The sequence below is a fragment of the Schistocerca americana genome, chromosome 4 (assembly GCF_021461395.2).
Source record: "Schistocerca americana isolate TAMUIC-IGC-003095 chromosome 4, iqSchAmer2.1, whole genome shotgun sequence".
In the NCBI taxonomy this organism is placed as follows: Eukaryota; Metazoa; Arthropoda; class Insecta; order Orthoptera; family Acrididae; genus Schistocerca; species Schistocerca americana.
Genome location: NC_060122.1, coordinates 647,192,031 through 647,212,706, shown reverse-complemented (window position 1 = coordinate 647,212,706; position 20,676 = coordinate 647,192,031). Strand labels below are relative to the sequence as shown.

Sequence of the window (20,676 nt, the reverse complement as noted above, 5' to 3'; positions counted from 1 at the left end):
ACCGTGTTCTGGGACTATGAAGGTGCTATTCTCATTTATGTGATGTCCAGAAGCGGTACCTTAATTCAGAAGCATATGCCAACACATTAACAAAACTAAAGACGCATTTCCGGTGACTTCGGCGCCACAGCAACCCAGGAGATGTAAATAGTCTTCACGGGTTTGCCGCCGGCGGCAAACCCGTGAAGACTATTTACAACACATCCGCCGGGAAAGCTTGAAGAGTCACAACCCAGGAGAAGTTTTGCTACAACGCGATAACAGTCGGCCCGACACTAGTCTGAGGAATCCTCATCGTGATAGAACAGCAAACCTCATCTGCTTCTTATAGTGTCTAATTTTCTACTATAGTTCCCTCAGAAGCACCTGACTTAATTAGAATACATCCCATTACCCGTGACCTCCTTTTTTCAACGTCGACCTTATATATTTCCTTCAAGACACCGTCATTCCGTTCAACTGCTCTTCCAAGTCTTTTGCTGTCTTTGGCACAATTACAGTACGTCAGCAAACCTCAAAGTTTTTATTTCTGCTCCCTGAATTTTAATTCCTTCTTCAAATTTTTCTATAGTTTCCGTTACTACTCACTTATTGACACATTTAATAACATCAGGGCAGGCTACAACCCTGTCTCCACGCCCTTCTCAACCAATGCTTCCCTTTTATGCTCCTCGACTATCGTTAACTGTCGTCTGGCTTCTGTACAAGTTGCAAAGAGCCTTTCGCTCCCTGAGTATTACCTGCGCTACCATCAGAACTTAGAAGTCTGTTTTCCAGTCTGTCAACATTATCAAAAGACTTCTCTAAGTCTACAAAAGCTCTGAATGTAGGTTTGCCTTTCCATAACCTGTCTTGTTAGAAAAATCGTAGGGTCAGTACTGCCTCGACTACCCCTACATTCCTCTGAAATCCGAACCGATCTTTCTCGAGGTCCGATTCTAGCAGTTTTTCCATTCTTCTGCAAATAATTCGTGTCAGTATTATGCAGCCATGATTTGTTCAACTGATAGTTTGGTAATATTCTCATCTTCTAGCACCTGCTTTCTTTGGAACTGGAATTCTTCTCCTTGAAGTCTAAAGGTGTTTCGCCTGTCTCAGATATCATACAAACCACGTGCAATAGTCCCGTCGGATAATAAGGTAAATATGTCCCATACATCTTCATTGCCATCGTCACCACCACTTCAAGGGATTAGATTGCCTGCCTGTTCCGTCTTCAAAAGTTATTGTTGAGCCGATCTCGTTTTGCGCCTGTCAGGGTTTCTTCTTCCGTTCGAACTGTGTCACAACACTTGTTTCCTCAGTCCCTCTTCCAGCTTTCTGCTCGCATGTTCTTTCCATGTGTTTCTGTATTTCTTTATTACATCGTTTACCCGTTTAGCATTCAGTTATTCTTCAGTTTTTTTTACTCCTAATGTGGTCTTGGCGTGTGTATCCATTCATTTTTCCTAGAAATTTCATTTCGGTGGCCTATATTTTGCTGTTATCGGTGTATGTGAAAACCCAAGTTTAACTCACATCCACCAGAGACGTCACAGCCTCAGTTTTATAAAAGTTTATTTTTGTTTCTCTTCTAACTACATTCTTTATGTTCTATTAATAGTTTAATCAAATTGATGAAGCTTGTTGTCTATGTCTTCATTATGCCGCATTCTTCTTTGGTTTCCTAAATAATTAAAACTGTCAATTGTTTGAGTTATTCTGTTACTGATAACAAGTTTTGAACTGATTAGCTCTATTCATCGAATGTCATAACCTTCGTTTTCTTGACTGCGATTTTCAGATTGTATTCTTTGTCGAGATAGTTAAACGTGTACAGCATGTATGTTTCCATACACTAAGGAAGGTATGTGAGTGGTGCAACTGCTAATTGAAACAAAATAATTGTAATTGTGGATTATTCAAAAGGCTTTAATTTAATACTCCGCTGGGTAAACAATGATCGTCAGGTATAAGGCGTCTCTTACATTACTATTGTCAGTGACAAGCACTGGCAACATCTTACAGCAATATGCGATGAAGCAGTGAGCCTTTGTTGTCTCTTTCAAGTGGAAATGAACTGTGTTGCAATACAGTTTGAACATTGCAACCTTCCCCCTTTCCCGAAAATACGCTTCTACATGCTTTCGAGCCACATGGCAGGATTGTCTTAATGGATTCTAATACCCAATGTGAAAATACCCGTTCTGGTCTGTGAAACCCTTGTACCATTTCATTAGACATATTCCCTCGTCATAAAAATACCATATCTTTGTAAATAATGGGATGCGCCTTAATTTAAACAGTTTGGAAAAATCACTTCATTAATTACCAAGTCGACAAGCAAAATAATTTAAACAGATTGTATAACGATATCTCAATAGTGAGATAGTGTACCCAGTTCAACAGCGAGAGTTACCACTAAATGCACATATCGAGATATGAAGCGGTACAACTTTTTCCATTAATTTTTTATCAAATAACTTTAATAAAAGCAGACAGCTTAAACGTTTCAGTAACAACAATTAAGGCCGCCAATGGAAACAACAATATTTGTTAAGACATATCCAGTTTACACATTAAATCAGATGCAGTCCCTTTGTGAAGTAACAGTATGTCACGAAAGTTTCCAAAGTAACTATCAGGTCCGGCCTTCACTTCTGAAACAGATTGTGATACAGAGGGGATCACACTCTACAGTGATGCAAGACACGCGTAAGAAACAATTATAACACATGTCTTAAAATGAAATAAGAAACTATGCCCTTTACACTCTAAAAGCAGGCGGAACACTTTCTTCGGTAATGTGATATTAAAACCAACTGAAGAAGATAAAACAGATCTTAAATCAGAATCTCCATTGAATAAGGTTGTAGTATTAACTTTGAATTAAATAAAAAAGATTTTACCAATACCTGGACAAAATGTCAGATCTTAGAAGATTAAAACAACTTCCCCAAAATATTACTTAAAAGGGATCTTGCGTAACATGAATCACATGTTAGCCAAAATCTCTATCTCTAAGGAAAACAGACCACTACTCTTAACGAAGAGCAGATCTCTTAAAATAAATTTGCTTTTAAAAAAATTAATTTTTTTTAGCAAGAATAAAGGTGCATGCTCTTATATAATTTTTGAAGACGCTGCAGCCAGTAAGCATCTGCATGAGTACACAAAACATAACAGAACTCAGCCAAAACAAAATACTGAAATGATCATGGAACAACATAGTGTACCACTCACAATACAGACTTGAGCATAATGGTCTGAAACACCATCAGATTGCTAACAAATTAATCGTTGGCGTACATTGATAACAAAGATGACAAGTGTTTGCGTTCTCCCTTCTTCCTTTCGAAAATCCACAAGGAATACAGCGAAAACCGGCCAGGTTACCAGATTATGCAAACTGAAGGAGAAGGGGGGGGGGGGGGGAGAAAGGAAAAATAAAGGGATTATTTAGATCAGCTGCACCAGGACACTGTAGGGCGTCAGCGGCGACAAGTGAAATTGCGTGCTGGACCATGATTCGAACCCGAGATTTCCTGCATACTAGTTACTTGCATTGTATATTGAGCAAGCAGTAAAGGAAACAAAAGAAAAATTCGGAGTAGGAATTAAAGTCCATGGAGAAGAAATAAAAACTTCGAGGTTCGCTGATGACATTGTAATTCTGTCAGAGACAGCAAAGGACCTGGAATAGCAGCTGGACGGAATGGACAGTGTCTTGAAAGGAGGGTATAAGATGAACATCAACAAAAGCAAAACGAGGATAATGGAATGTAGTCGAATTAAATCGGGTGATGCTGAGGGTATTAGATTAGGAAATGAGACGCGTAAAGCAGTAAATGGGTTTTGCTATTTGAGGAGCAAAATAACTGATGATGGTCGAAGTAGAGAGGATATAAAATGTAGACTGGCAATGGCAAGTAAAGCATTTCTGAAGAGGAGAAATTTGTTAACATCGAGTATAGATTTAAGTGTCAGTTAGTCTTTTCTGAAAGTATCTGTATGGAAGCGAAACGTGGACTATAAACAGTTTAGACAAGAAGAGAATAGAAGCTTTCGAAATGTGATGCTACAAAGGAATGCTGAAGATTAAATAGGTAGATCACATAACTAATGAGGAGGTATTGAATAGAATTGGGGAGAAGAGGAATTTGTGGCGCAACTTGACTAGATGAACGAACCGGTTGGTAGGATATAATCTGAAGCATCAAGGTATCACCAATTTAGTATTGGAGGGCAGCGTGGAGGGTAAAAAACGTAGAGAGAGACCAAGAGATGAATACACTAAACAGATTCAGAAGGATGTAGGTTGCAGTAGGTACGGGGAGATGAAGAAGCTTGCACAGGATAGAGTAGCGTGGAGAGCTGCATCAAACCAGTCTCTGGATTGAAGACCACAACAACATATTTCATTCCATCTTAGAATCATAATTTTAGTCCCATTTCCTGCCTTCGGTAACAGTGAAAACTACTTGTATGTATGTTTTAATTATTATGGAAGGAAATCAATACATTACTAACCAGTAAGATCAGCAATTTCCTTATAAGGAATGGAAGTGTGGTAGAGCATTTAGTCTACTGGAACAATGGCAAAGCACAATCGATACTAAGTCAAATTGATTGACAAGTTTTTAACGTTACTTATTAATAAGCAACGTATGATAATGTAATGTGAATTTTTCTACTGGTGTAATTGGTTTCGCCAGTTGAATACAGAAAATACTTCTCACTTTGTCTTTGTCGAACCAACTGTCTCTGACTAAAATGTTACGCGCTCTTCTCTTTCACGATGTAAGTACATTTGCCTGACTGCTTTGCTCTTCCTGAGTACTTGTCTCAGGAATACACAGTCTTCCTTCTGTTCTCTAACTTCCATGTACTTTGAGTGCCAAAATTACAGATTTTTAGATCGAGCACTGCGCTGCATGTCTGACCTTCGGTGCCTCTGTTACTACAATCTCGCCGCACTGCCCCACGACTAGCAATGTATTCCTCGCAGCGCGCTGGAACTCGCGTTACGTCGGTGAACTACGCAATATTATTCTCGTCTGGGGGAAACTGTAGAAACCACTGACTTACAACAAACTGCAGAAATAAATTAAAACCTTCCCCGAAATGTTAATCGCTTTCGTCCCCCACAAAAAAGTTAAAGGGAAACAGTATCTCTCTTACTACACTTCAGATGTTGGTTTGGTGAAAGTTCCTCGTCAGGCGTGAGAATTTAATTTAGTACTTCACTGTTATTGACTGCTTTGGCCAGAGCGTATACAGACGTTATCGGCATATAGTACTGAAGGCAATTATAAATTTATGTTGTCATACAACGCATAGCTTAGGACATGTGACGTGATAAATATTGAGCAGCGTGAAAAATGAAGTTTTCTTGAAAACTTAACTGTTTCTTTATTTCAATAGCGCAAAATTTCAATTAAAGTAAAGAAAAAAGGTGTCAGGAGGTCGTTCTCGCATCGCGCTGTTATGTACAGTTACCAAATTGTAAAAAACACCATTTTCGTTCTTTAACGTTCTGACGCGCCCTGCCCCGCATCTAGGAAAAAGTTTCACGTAGCGTCCTGCGGCCCGCGTCGCATAGCGAAAGAAGTAAGGGTATTCTGCAGCGCGCTGCGGTAAATTTCCACACCCAGCAACACGTAGCTTCTACACCGCGTTGCCGCCTGGCCTGGAGAGACGCCAAAAAAGTCGTCGCCGCCAGACGTGGCGTCGGTATCTTTCAATGTCGATAGCGCACCGTCTCATACATGACTTTTGTGGTTCCAGAATTGACGTACAAAATATGCACGATAATCAGAATTAGTTTCTACGTATTAAGCTTAGATAGTCTTAAAACGATGGATTCCAGTTTACATAAGGTGCTACAAATATTCAAATTTCTCATTCCAGTGATTACATATTCGATGTTTCACGTTACACTGCATGCAGGTGCCAAAGAGAACTGCATTTTTGGGTCGTATGAAGACCTTGGAATGGATGGGAAATGATAACTTTTTAAAATTCGTGTCAGCACTCAACAGTACTTGCAGCACATTCTATAATGGATGAAATGGTTATTTTCCCCATCTGATGGGACGCTTAAAGTTCTGGGTTTAATTTAAAACGACTTGTGGAGTGCCTTGTATAGTAAGAGCAGCGGGCTCTGGTAATTGTGGTCCATCTGTAAGATGTGAACCTGAACTCATCGAAAGATTTTGCAGCTGAAGCTGTTAAGTAAATATTAATTACAGTTGTATACAACCAAATTGGCAGCATCGGTCGTAAGAGGTTTGAAATAATTATTACAGCATTGAAAATATTAAATTCTTGAAGACTCATGTAATAAGAGCACATAGTACAGCTTGAACATTGCGTCAATATAGAAGACCATAGGAGCTAACGATAAAATTTGACTGAACTTGTTCGTAAGCTGCAATTTTCTTCTACATTGATTCCATGTTCAAGTTGTACTATGCGCACTTATTACATGAATCTTCAAGAATTTAGAATTTGCGTTTAAGATGATCATAGAGTTACTGATATCGATTTGCTGTAATAATTTATTTCAAACCTCTTACGAACGACGCTGCCAATTTTTGTTGTTTTCAATACTAACACTGCGGTTGTTGAGCACATGGTTTCCCTTGGAATCCAACCCCTAGAAAATTAATTACAGTTGCAGAACCTTGCCCCTGATGTGAAGAAAATACTGGACAAAACTACTGACAGACTGTCAAATCGATGAAATGACATACAAAATAATTCCATAAGGAGCTGCTCATGGGGAAAATGTGGGCGTATTTCGTGCTGTTACCTGTTTAACTTTACCGAGTAGGGGCATACTTATTTTTCTTAGAAATAAACTGTAATGCTGTGCGATAAAACGTAGTCCGTGTCACTCTAAAGAGGTAGGGATTTGGATATTATCAGCTTTTTCACTTTGTATCAAACACGAGAAACTTTTTTAAAATGATGTATTAATTTTTCCACCCAAACCATACAGTTAGTCTAAAGCTCTTGGTGAGTGTAGCCACTCAGTGGTGTTTTTCTAAATCATATACAATCATTCAGGGTATTAAACGTGAAAACTGCTTTAAATGAAGCGCACTTGAGCTGAGGAAGAATTAGTAATTAACTGTATTCACAACCTCGTTAGCTCGTAATTTAACAGCACTTCTGATGAGTGATAAAATTCTAAAACAAAAATTTAGCTAGCCAACGATTAATTGACAATCAAACGTGTGCAATTTGCACTCTATTCATTAGCGGCAGTTAAAAAATGCTGGTGTTCTCGCAACAACGCAGGTAATTTAAATTGGAAGCCAAGTTTTGTGGCCTTTTGTTGCTTTGCACTGGAATGTGCGACTAGAAGCGGTTAATTTCTTGTCAGCGTGGCGTAAACGTTATGGTTCACGACTCTGAAAGGTCAGAGGAAGCAAACTGGGAATAAGAAAAGCTCAGCGTTTACACGCAATATACATACGTAATGTGTTAGATTTTCTTTTATTGTAATATTTATTAGCATGTCGTTCCTTACCGTCGAGAAAGTATCAAAGGAAACAGTTAAAAAACGCTTTTCATTATTAGTATCCAGCTTGCAGTTTCACCTTTCCCGTAAGTCCTCTCTCTCTCTCTCTCTCTCTCTCTCTCTCTCTCTCTCTCTCCGTCGCTTACATTTGAGCCAGTAGTGCAGACGGATGTTCATAGGACCTCTTGGTCTGACGATGAGGCAGCGGTTTGCGGCGTTGTTACCGTGTTATTACCAATAAAGTGAAATCTTTCAGCCTCCTCATTCGTTACCTTATCAGGCTACCTAATTTTTAATATTCTTCTGTGGCACCGCATCTCAAATGCTTCGGTTCTCTTCTATTCCCTTTTTCCCACAGTCCATGTTTCACTACCATACAAAGCTGTGTTCCAAACTACAGTCCAATAAATTTCTTCCTCACATTAAGGCCTATGTTTGATACTGGTAGGCTTCTTTTGGTCATGAATGCCTTTTCTGCTTTTTATGTCCTCCTTGCTCCGTCCGTCGGGGTTACTTCGCTGCCTAGGTAGCAGTATTCCATAACCTCATCTGCTTCGTGATATCCAATTCTGGTATTAACTTTCTCGCTGTTTCTAATTTCTGCTACCTCTCATCACTTACGAGTACGTCTTTCTTCGATTTACTCTCCATCGATATTCTGTACTATTTAGACTATTCATTCCATTCAGCAGATCCTGTCATTCTTCTTCAGTTTCCCCATGGATAGGGTGTCATCAGCGAATCGTGTCATTGATATTCTTTCATCTTCAGTGTTAATTACACTCTTGAACTGTTCCTTTATTTCCTTTATTGCTTCTTCTATGTATAGATTAAATAGTAGTGGCGAAAGAGTACGTGTTGTTTATTATGTGTCTTTCCCTACAGCTTATTCCCATTTTTCTCAGAATTTCGAACATCTTGCACCATTTGACATTGTGAAATGCTTTTTCCAGGTCGAGATATCCTGTGAACGTATCTTAACTTTTATTTAGTCTTGCTTCCATTATCAACCGCAACGTCAGAACTGGCCCTCTTGATGCCATTACCTTTTCTGAAGCCAAAATCATCGTCATCTAATACATATTCAATTTTCCTTTCCATTCTTCTTTTTATTAAACTTGTCAGCAACTTGGATGCATGATATGTAACTGTGATTGCGCGATAAATCTCGCACTTCTCGTCTCTTGACTCTTCGGAATTGTGTGCGTGATATTTTTCCAAAATTCTGTTGGTTCAAATGGCTCTGAGCACTATGGGACTTAACATCTATGGTCATCAGTCCCCTAGAACTTAGAACTACTCGAACCTAAGGACAGCACACAACACACAGTCATCCCGAGGCAGAGAAAATCCCTTACCCCGCCGGGAATCGAACCCGGGAATTCTGTTGGTATGTCGCCCGGCTCATACATTTTACACAACTCCGTAAAGGGTCTTTTTGTTGTTATTCCCCCCCCCCCTCCATAATTTTAGACATTATGGTGGAATGTTGTCTGCCCCTGCAATCTTATTCGATCTTAAGTCTTCCAAAACTCTTTTAAATTCTACTTCTAATACTGGATACCCTATCTGTTCTATTCGACTCCTGTTTCTTCTTCTATCACGTAATCTCACTATTCTCCAGTATACTCTATCCACGTATCCGCTCTGTCCTCTGCATTTAACAGTGGAAATCCCCTTACAATCTTAATATTACCACCCTTGCTTTTAATTTCACCGAAGATCGTTTTTACTTTTTTGTATGCTGAGTCAGTCCTTCCGAAAATCATTTCTTTTTCGATTGCTTCACGTTTTTCATTCAGCCATTTCGTCTTAGCCTCCCTCCACTCCCTATTTATTTCATTCCTAAATGGCTCGTAATTCTGTCTCCCTTAATTTCCCTAACCATTTTTGTTCTTACTTCTTTCATCGAGCAATTGAAGTATTTCTTCTGTTACCCTTGGTTTCTTCGTAGTTACCTTCTTTGTACCTGTGTTTTTCCCTCCAACTTCTGTGACTGTCCTTTTTAGAGATGTCCATTCCTCTCCAACTGAACTGCCTACTGAGAGATTACTTATCACATTATCTATAGCCTCACAGAATTTCAAGCTTATCTCTTCCCTCCTTAGTACTTCCGTATCCCATATCTTTGCGCATTGAGTCTTCCTGATCATTCTCTTGAACTTCAGCCTGTTGTTCATCACTATTAAATTGTGATCTGAGTCTATATCTGCTGCTGGGTACGTCTTTCAATCCGGTATCCGATTACGGAATCTCTGCTAGTCATGATGTAATATAACACGTGGAAAAGGCCGGGAGATACGGGAAGATTTCAAGTATATCACCTCCTCTTGTGATTTCTGAACAGTGTGTTTGCTATTACTATCTGAAATTTATTGCTGAGCTCAAACAGACTTTCTCCTTTCTCATTCCTAGTACCAAATCCACATTCTCCTGTAACATTTTCTTCTACTTCTTTCCCAACGACCGCATTCAAGTCTCTCATGACTGTTAGATCTTCACTTCCTTTTACACACTGAAATACCATTTCACTATTCTTAAATACTGTCTCGATCTGTTCCTCTTCGTGTTGCGATGTCGACATGTATACCTGATCTATCGTTTTCTGTTTGCTGTCGATTCTGATGGGAACAACGGTATCACTGAAATGTTCGCAGTAACTTACTGTTTCCCCCACCTTCCTATTCATAACGAATCCAACTCACGCTATACCATTTTCTGCTATTGCCCTATACTCACCTTCTTTCCGTTTCACTTCGCTGATCACCACTGTACTTACATTGAGACTTTGCATTTTCCTTTTCAGATTTTCTAGCTTCCTTACCACGTTCAAACATCTGGCATTCCACGCCCGGAGTTGTAGAACGTTATCTTTTAGTTGGTTATTCAGTCTTTTTTTTTTCATGGCCACCTATCCCTTGGCAGTCCCCTGCCGGAGATTCGTTTTGGGGACTAGTGTGGAATATTTTGTCAAAGGAGAGTTCATCATGACACTTTTTCAATTACAGGCCACATGTCTTGTGGAAATACATTATGTGCCGTCAATTCAGTGGTTTCTATTGCCTTCTACATCCTCGCGCCATTGATCGTTGTTGATTCTTCGGCCTTTCGGGTGAGTTCTCCGCCCCAAGAGCAAGAGAGTGCCCTGAACCTCTGTCCACTCCCCCGCCCTAATTGATAAGGGTGTTGGCAGAATGAGGGTGAATTCTTATGCCGAAAGTGTTCAGTTCGTGAAACAAAATGGATGCTAGTGCTTCAGTAAATGAAACATAATGACTGATATTCGTAAATAACGGAGCCACTTACACTTCCAGAATCACAAAGTAGAGAAATAAGTTTCGTGCTACTTCAAAAAGTTACACACGCTTCAGTGAACATAATCTTAAGAGCTTAAGAGCTTTACGTCAAAAACAGTGAATTAAGATTTTTTAGTTACACGTTCTTTAATAAGAAGAATGATGGAGTCCTAGTGACTTCAGAATAAAACGGAAAAATAAGTTTTCACTTCAGGTTTAAAACAAAAGTCCATATCCAAGCATCAGACAAGAACTTAACGCATTTAATGGTGCTGTCTGGTCAAGAAGTAGAGCCAACAATAACGAAATGTATAAGTCCGAAAAGGATAGAAACTTCCAGTATGACACTGTTTTGTGGGCTAGAAGCACAACAGTACAGTTATATCAAGTCTCAGCGAGCACATCGCTGAACACTTGGAGCCCCAGCTGAGGAGGCTGCATACTGTCCATAAATTGAGGTCCGAGTGCTTGGCGTAGCTTAGTGGAGATCTTCAGGTTCCTGGCTGCGATGGAACTGAACTCCTGAGCTCGTGTGCCGGCCTAAATAGCTGCGTTGGTGATAGATACGTGCGGGCCTTTTTTGGCACTTGACATGCCAGATGCATGAAGAGTTGCTGTTTGCCAATGACCTCTACCGTCTCCATGGACATACACAGTGCAGGAGCTGAGCTCGCGGCAACCCGCACAACGAATAAGTTGCGCTTTGTCCTATCGGCGCCTGATGTCTCGGGCCGCCACGGCACCAATATCACAGAAAAAAAGTAGAGTGCGTCCACATAGTGTCTTCACAGCGTCGAGGCCCGCGTGTCTGGCCTTGCAGGGCGCGTAAGGTTGGTAGCACATTTCTGTCGATGCATAAGCTAGGGGCCGCAGGTTCGAATCCTGCCTCGGGCATGGATGTGTGTGCTGTCCTTAGGTTAGTTAGGTTGAAGTAGTTCTAAGTTCTAGCGGACTGATGACCTCAGAAGTTTAGTCGCATAGTGCTCAGAGCCATTTCAACCATTTTGAACCACTGCTACTGGCGACAGTTTTGTTGGCAAGTGAGATTCAACATTATTACAATTAAAACAATGAAATTAATCATTTACATTAATTAAAATTAAGTACACTGTACTCACAATATCACAGTAGGTGCTGCAAATGTTTTCCTATTTCTTGAAGACTTAGTTCAACATCTTTGCCAGTGTTCCACGTGTAATCGAGTGTAGATTATCAATTATCGCTTTCTTCAGTTCATCTATTGTATGTTATTTTGATACACCAATGTTTTATATAAATGGTGGCGTCTGTTCCTTCGGACATGTCCGATAGGACAGACACCACGCAGAATCCGCTACTTTGTAACATTAAATGTAAATTGAAGGGGATTGCTGCTGTCAACTGCAGCGGGATATTACGCGGAATCTACATCTACATCTACATCCATACTCCGCAAGCCACCTGACGGTGTGTGGCGGAGGGTACCTTGAGTACCTCTATCGGTTCTCACTTCTATTCCAGTCTCGTATTGTTCGTGGAAAGAAGGATTGTCGGTATGCCTCTGTGTGCGCTCTAATCTCTCTGATTTTATCCTCATGGTCTCTTCGCGAGATATACGTAGGAGGGAGCAGTATACTGCTTGACTCTTCGGTGAAGGTATGTTCTCGAAACTTTGACAAAAGCCCATACCGAGCTACTGAGCGTCTCTCCTGCAGAGTCTTCCATTGGAGTTTATCTATCATCTCCGTAACGCTTTCGCGATTACTAAATGATCCTGTAATGAAGCGCGCTGCTCTCCGTTGGATCTTCTCTATATCTTCTATCAACCCTATCTGGTACGGATCCCACACTGCTGAGCAGTATTCAAGCAGTGGGCGAACAAGCGTACTGTAACCTACTTCAACGGCGTCGAGCGAAAATGTGTACGTCACCAGCTTTCGAACCCGGGATCTCTTACTTACTAGGCAGGTGCGGTAACCACTGCGCCATACGGGACACAGCGTTATCGTAACTGTGGGTAATATTTCGGCACGCCTCGGAGCCGATCTACATTTCCACCAAGCGCCACCTATCCGCAGTCTGACCATTATACTCCCGTTCGCTACTCTGAGATTCCCACTGGAGGTCGGACTTATTTACGCTTGTGCATCGATGCCCAACTAGGTTTATCCCAATCGTATGAATGCGTGGTGTCTGTTCTTTCGGACATGTCCGAATCTTCGTCCGGTACACATTTGCGATCGACGCTGCTGATTGCGCGTAATGTCCCGCTGCCGCTGAGGACAGTGACCCCTTCACCTTACCAATGTCTTAGCCGCACCCCTCAGGAAGTAGTAGGGCGGAGACAGATCCGGCGAGCGCAGGGGCTAGGGACCTTTCGTAATTACTGTGTCTTGTTGGAAAAATGAATGATCTCATTTTCGTTGAGCGGAGCATTAAATGTGTAAATTATCTTGGGGACCGTGGACACCGGAAGTGACGGTAGTATCGAAAAAGATGGGCCATGTAATTGGCGTTCACTTAATGTCAACCCACATTCCGATTTTCTCTACATGGCGTTTCTCTTAAGGCACAAGGATTTTCTGAAGATCAAGTTTGTGGATTTTGTGAATTAATGTAGCCAGATGGGTAGAAACAAGTCCCATCAGTGAAAAAGGTTCGATCCAAAATACCAACTCCATGTCTGTTGCCAAATCACTCAAACCATGCCAGAAACACTATTCGTTCGCATACAATATAATTGTTGTACAGCAGTAATTTTATAGGGCTACATCGCCAGTTCTTTGGTTACGGGCTTATGTGCTGGACTCCGTTGCCGTTCTGTTAAAATGGTGGGCCTACCATTTCGTGGTGCGTCATCCCCTCGGAAGAAGAAACCAAGACTCTCACGAACAGCAGGCCAAAAGATGATGGCATCCTTCTTCTGGGATCAGTGTAGTGCCATTTTCATTGACTTTTTGGGACCTGGCTCCACAATTAACCGTTTTGTCACTGGCCAAGTTGCGACGTGCCATCAAGACTCACAGACCACAGCTTCAGGGTCAGCTCATCAGACTACACCATGACAATGCCAAACCCCATACAGCCCTTATGACGCAGGAAAAAATCAGGAAATTGAGTTGGAAAATTGTTTCTCATCCTCCATACAGTCCAGACTTGGCTCAGTCTGATTTTTACCTCTTTGGTCGTCTGAAGGCCCACCTGCGTGGTAAAACATTTGATAGTGAGAGAGACCTTATTTCGTGTGTCAAGCGATGGTGTAAAAGTCAATCCCCAGAATTTTACCAAAGTGCGTTTACACCTTGGAAAGAAGATTGGGCCATATGCGTCACAGCTGCTGGAGGCTACATTGAGTAAGTTCAGTGTATAGCTAAATGTTCCAAGTATGTTCACAAAAAATTTCATTCTCCTCCTGCAAAAAATAAAAAAAATTAGAGACGGCTATGCAAAACTTCTCGAACGCCCTTTGTAAATAGAAAGTACTATATAGCATATTTTGTTTCCAGTTTTCAAATGTTGTTTTTTATTTACATTACAGCTTCACAGAACGGGTCTTTCATATTTCTTATCACAGCTTTTCATATTGGGTTATGGGTATAAGAATCCTTTGCCTATTAGAAGTTCATTTTCATTTTTCAAGTATGAAATGCCTCTGTGTAGACCGTATTTCTTTAACTTGGAGCAAATAAATATCTCGAAAAAGGCGGTTCGTACGAAAAAATGAAAACTTACTATTTCCAAGGAGGACACCTGTCTGTGCTAAAAGTGACCACCCCTTCACCCACCCAATTACCATGGGCGTCTTCCCACGCCCTGGTTCCCGGGTTCGATTCCCGGCGGGGTCAGGGATTTTCTCTGCCTCGTGATGGCTGGGTGTTGTGTGATGTCCTTAGGTTAGTTAGGTTTAAGTAGTTCTAAGTTCTAGGGGACTGATGACCATAGATGTTAAGTCCCATAGTGCTCAGAGCCATTTGAACCATTTTTGAACCATGGGCGCCAACTTTCTATTTTCAAATGGGAACTCCCCGTTTTTAATGCAGATTCAGAGTCAACGCCGAAAAATATCGCTGTAATCGACAAAATTAATTTTTTGCCGGTTTCTGTAATGAAGAACCGACTCATTTGGTTCTAGTTTACATTTCTGATAAAACTGTAAACCTTTATGTTCTACACATTTGATATTATTGTAACAATTTGAATTTATTTTGCAGATTTGATTGTATAGTAAAATAGCAAGTAAGCTACATCAACGTAATGTAGTTTTCTATTCCCTTAGGGATTGATTTCGGGGATCCCCCTCGAATTTCACCATCAGGCTGACATTTCGGTGTATGCTTCCGTCCAATCGTAGTAACTCTCGCTAGGATTGCATTGCGGCACCATCCAACACGAAAAGAAGAAAAAACTGTTTCACATAAACCCTAGATATTTTATGTCGAAGAATCCGTGGGGTTCACGTTTAAAAAGTAAAAAAAAGGGGGGGGTTTAGTAGATGACAAGGTTTACCACAGACAAATGTCGACTTCGAAAATATTAACTTTGTATCTGGAATATTTTTTTGTTACGATGCGTGGTTTTCGAGACATTTTGTTGTACCAAGTTAAAACAGGCGCCCTGTGTAACCAAATCAATAAATGGTTATTTCCTTGATCGAATCCTCATAATGCAATATTTAAAATAGCCATATGATTTATGGAGGAAAATACAGCAAACTCTCGCTTTTAACAGTTCTTTATTGTAAAAATATTGTTCGTTTTAAGGGCCTGTACCCTTAAAGTCGGCCCATTTTTAAAAGGCATTAAAGGTGGGAATCTTCATCTGACACACATCATATACATGTTTCAACTGTGAAATTTCATTTAGTGATAAAAAAGGAAAAGAATGGCATGTTAGACTCTCTGAGCATGTTGTTTCCTGCGTGTTATATGAATCGGCTATGTGAAAAACAAAAAGTTCTGACTTTTAGTTGCTGCTCTGTTTCTTACACAAAACAAGCTTACTGTGTAAGTGATAAAAGTGTGTGTCTCTTATTAATGGACTGCTTTTCGCAATAGGTACTCAGGGGAATTCCTGTCACAACTGATACTTTTTTCTTTAGAGCTGACCTGGATAACTGAAGACATGATCCATGATCATTTGTTTGATACAGATAAATAATTCGCAAAGTAACTAACGGAGTATTACAATGCGCTTGCTTTTAACGTAAAGTTTTGTCTTGGTTTGAAATTGCTGTTCAGTACACCTATGTTGCCGCTATTGTTGTTTGTCAACACAAGAGAACTATGAAAACAACAAACCTTAGTTTCTAGAGAATTTCATAAGATTCGTCAGGTTTTTATAGTAAAGCGTTTTGCAATAATATTTTCTTGTTTGATACGTGACATACAAGGAAATCCCTCGCGGCAAGCTGACGCAGTTTGTGTTGTTGACTGCTTTCTGCAGAACTAACAGCTCAACGCTGTTGCGATCCGCGCCAAATACGTCGTTGAGAAACGCGAGTGTGCGTCCTCCGCGGGGAAACGGTGATGTTTGGAAGTGTAATGGTTACATCAATACACGCAGCATTTGTGTAACAAAAATTCTTTCCCTGCAACGACCTGAAACAGTAATTTGCGCGCTCATATCTGGAAAGAGCGCAGACCTGCTAATATGACTGATTAATTAACGTAGCCGTGTAATGTTGCTAATTATGTGTAATGATATTCGAAGTAAACATTCATTAGCATGCTGCTAGGAGAACATACATCCATTAGCATGATCTAATAGCCTGTCCGCTGACATTGCATGAGCAGAATTGCGTGTCGTGTATTACATGCTGCCTTTATCTACACTGGCTATGCATATAGCGCTGTCCATTCTTTCGTGTTCCTAGTTATAAACTGCAACATGGTCCTTGTAACTCTGCTTTAAGTGTCGAAGTTATCTCGGCTGCTCGTTGCGGCTTACGAGAGAAATAAATAAAAAAAATCATTTGAGCCGCAGGTGTTTGCGGAAAAAAAAACCACAGCCTCTCCACGCCAACACCTGCATGATGCCAACACAAAAGATCTACTGACATCTCTGCGTAGAGGTTAGTGTTCACTAAGTGGGGTCATCGCAGAATGTGGGTACTGTGATATTTACGTACGTCTGGTTATGATTAACCATTAACACGCGCTTATCTGGAGGTATATAGGGTCAAAATTTAACAAAGGGTAGCGATTTGTAGGTCCGCAGCTCGTGGTCTCGCGGTAGCGTTCTTGCTTCCCGAGCACAGGGTCCCGGGTTCGATCCTGGGGTCAGGGATTTTTCCTGCCTCGAGATGACTGGGTGTTGTTGTGTCGTCTTCATCATCATCATTCATCCCCATTACGGTCGGAGGAGGCAATGGCAAACCACCTCCACTAGGACCTTGCCTAGTACGGCGTCGTTCCCCTACGCTCTGTAAAGAAGTATGGGACTTCATCATCATCATCAGCGGTTTGTAGAGCAGAGGAGAAAAAGGTGCCACGGCAAGAGCCAAGGGAACAAAAGCCTTTGCGATGGTCGTGTCGGATAGTAAGAGCACCAGCGGACTGCTTGCTATCTGCGACAGATCATGCAACGATTAGGTAAGCCAGTAGTGGGTATCATGCAGGCCGATACCTTTGACGTTGCGAGGCGTTGTCACTGGGCAGATGCAGCTGGGTACCGGCGTTGTCTTCTCTACCAGCATCAGCATATCTTTAACAGTTGAGTTCATCATCGGTTAGTGTCCGATAGGTCATATACCGGATGCACAGTGTAGGGTAGAGTAGGCGATTTATTTGTGCGTTAGTGTGGGAGTTCATTGGCTTCCCTGCTGTTGGTTGTTTTTCGGGTGTGACAGCAGCTGGCGTGTCCACTCAGTATTGCTGATGTGCAGGGGCTCGCTTGTGAGGGTGTGTTAGCTCGCCATAGGTGATTATGCCCTAGCTAGCAGCGTCTCTGGTCGCTTATGCTTCCACCTCTGGTTGTGATCATAGTTCCCCAGAGTAAAGATGATCGTTCGAGTATATCGAGTTACTGTATAGCCGCATGGTGAGTTGTATAATTCCTTGAGGGTTTCAAGGTTGTATTCATTGTCAAGATCCGCGGTGCCAGTATCGTTCGGAACGTTGTTAATGATACTTGTTACTTGATACTGAATTACCTTCAGACGGCGCAGGTATGTAGGAGCTGCATATCCCCAGAAAAGAGCTGCGTACGTAATCAGAGATCTCATTAGTGTCATGCATTTGGATCTCGAACCCTCCTTTTTGGTGTACTTTCCCTGTTGCGCTTTGGCCAGTGTGCTTCCCTGTCATCGATTGTTTGCCCTGCACGTCAGTGTCGAAACATCCGTTGGTGAGATATGAGTGTATGAGACGTACGAGCCCGTCGGGGGAACCAACACACCTTAGTTTGTGTATGAGGCCGTTGTGCCCGAGGCAGTCGAAAGCTTTTTTGATGTCCAGCAACGCGGCCTCAGTGGCGTTGTTCGTGTTGCAGCTGTGTGTTGTATGTTAAACTACGGAGGAGGTGTTGTGTTGTTGAGTGGTGATTCCTAAAGCGCAATTGCTCTGGCATTAGGGTGTCGTTGGCGATGCAGTGCCTAGTGATGCGTTTAAGTATTACTTTCTCAACAGTCTTGTTGAACGAGCAGAGCAGACTGATGGGTCGGTAGTTTTATGAGGGGGAGTGGTCTTTCCATTTCTTCCTGAACTTCAGGACATTGCCAGCCTTACAAAAGTTGGGGATGGTAACGAAATTACCACTTTTGATACACAAAACTAGCCATACAATGGAAGTGAACTGATGATTTATTGTGCCAGTTCGGCAAATGCCAACATTTCGGGCGTGACCTCCAGCAACCGGACTGTAGCAAAGATTCGTATAGGCTACTAACAAGCAGAGAAAAAAAAATACCACTCACATTTAGCCATGTCTTCAAGACACGTCAGAACACTGCGCGTGCCCCGTTGTGAGCGCCCTATTTGGTTCTTTGCAGGTGTGGGTGTACGCAGAAGACGTGTACCGCTTCGTGCCGGTGATGGTGTGGGACAAGTACGCGGCGGTGTTCCCGCGCGTGTGGGCCGCCAGCGCCTTCAAGGGCGCCTTCGGCGAGACACTGTACATCCCCAACGTGAAGAGACACCTCGAGAATAACCTGCGCTGGCTGGAGGTCATGTCCGCGGAGGCGCCGAAGTTTCGCGGCGGCTTCTCCGGCATCGCCATCACCGGTTGGCAGAGGTAAGTCACCAGACCAGTCTTCACAAAGCACTTTCATAGTATTTCAGCGAGCTTGGTGCGGCAGTGGTAACGTACTAGATTCGCATTCGGGAAGTATGTGGTTCAAATCCCATTCAGTCATCTGGATTTAGTTGTGTGCAGGTGGTACCCCACAGCTCGTAAATACTTGTAGGAAGTCATATTTAATCACCACCAATTACTCAAGACCAGATTCGATGAACCAACCATCTTGACGTAGATCTGATCTACATGTACAGACAAACAAATTTCAAAAAATTTGGATGATTGTTCGAGAGAAAGAAGTTCGCAAACTGAGCAAGTCAACAACGCGTTGGTCAACCTCTGACCCTTATGCTAGCAGTTATTCTATTTGGCAATGACTGGTGGAGTTGTTGGATGTCCACCTGAGTGATATCGTGACAAGTTCTGTCCAATTGGCGCGTTAGATAATGAAAATCCCGAGATGGTTGGAGGGCCTTGCACGTAATGCTCCAAACGTTCTCATTTGAGGAAAGATCCGGTGATTTTGCTGGCCAATGTAGTGTTTGGCAAGCACGAAGACAAGCAGTAGGAAATCTCGCTGAAATGTAAGTCCAGGATGGTTTGCCATGAAGTGCAACAGAAAGGGACGCAGAATATCGTCGACATACGTTGTGTTGTAAGGGTGCCGTGGATGTCAGCCAAAGGAGTCATGCTATGAAAAGAAATGCCATCATGGACTATCGCTACTACTAGCCGGGGCGTATGGCGGGCAACAATCATATTGGTATCCCATCGCTGTCTGGGGCGTATACACACTCTTCTTCAGCCTGGAAACTAATCGACAGGAGTAAATTTTTGTTCAGTGATAAGACCCGCTTGGAAATGAGCCCTATGTCCAGCGAAGAAGTGTCTGGGAAACCCCAACAGTGGTGGGATAGCAACCTGACTGTTGGTGCCATACAACCCGGCATCCAGGTGTGATTGTCTGAGGTGTAATTTCATTTCATAGCAACGCCACTTTGGTTGTCATCCGCGACACCTTTACAGCGGAGCGGTACTTCGACGATATTCTACGCCTCGTTTTATTGCTCTTCATGACAAGCTATCCTGGGCTTACATTTCAGCAATATAATGCCCACCCACACACGGCGAGATTTTCTATTGCTTGTCTTCACGCTTACCAAACCGTATCTTGGACAACGGAGTCTTCATATTTCTCCCCATTTGACAACGTTTGGAGCATTATGGACAGGACGCTTCAACCAGCTTGGGATTTTGACGATCTAACGTACCAGTTGGACAGAATTTGGCACTGTATTTCTCAGGAGGACATCCAACAACTCTGTCAATCAATGCGAAGCCCGATATCTTCATGCATAAGGGTCAGAGGTGGACCAACGCGTTATAGCCTTGATCAGTTTGTGAAGCTCTTTCTCTTGAATAAATCACAACATATTTTTCTGAAATTGCAATCAGTTATTTGTCTGTACATGTACGTCACAACTATCGATTTCTGTCCCATTCAGATAATACCAAGGTGGTGCGTAAGGTATTAATAGATCGGGGAATAATTTACATGGTACCAGTGGCTGCTGCAGGCGAGGGAGAATTTCGAAGATGCACGAGTGTTCTTCAATAAATAGTGGCCAATTTGTCTGAGCGCCGTTAATGTATATAGCAAAA

At 42.0% G+C, this 20,676-nt stretch overlaps 1 protein-coding gene across 1 annotated transcript in view; it reads left to right on the top strand.

Moving 5' to 3' along the window:
* Positions 1–20,676, top strand: part of LOC124613672 (hexosaminidase D-like) — a 322,676-nt gene that overhangs the window by 276,897 nt on the left and 25,103 nt on the right. Inside the window, exon 7 of the mRNA XM_047142389.1 lies at positions 18,770–19,011. Coding sequence (XP_046998345.1) covers positions 18,770–19,011 — 242 coding nt within the window. The remainder of the gene's footprint in view (positions 1–18,769; positions 19,012–20,676) is intronic.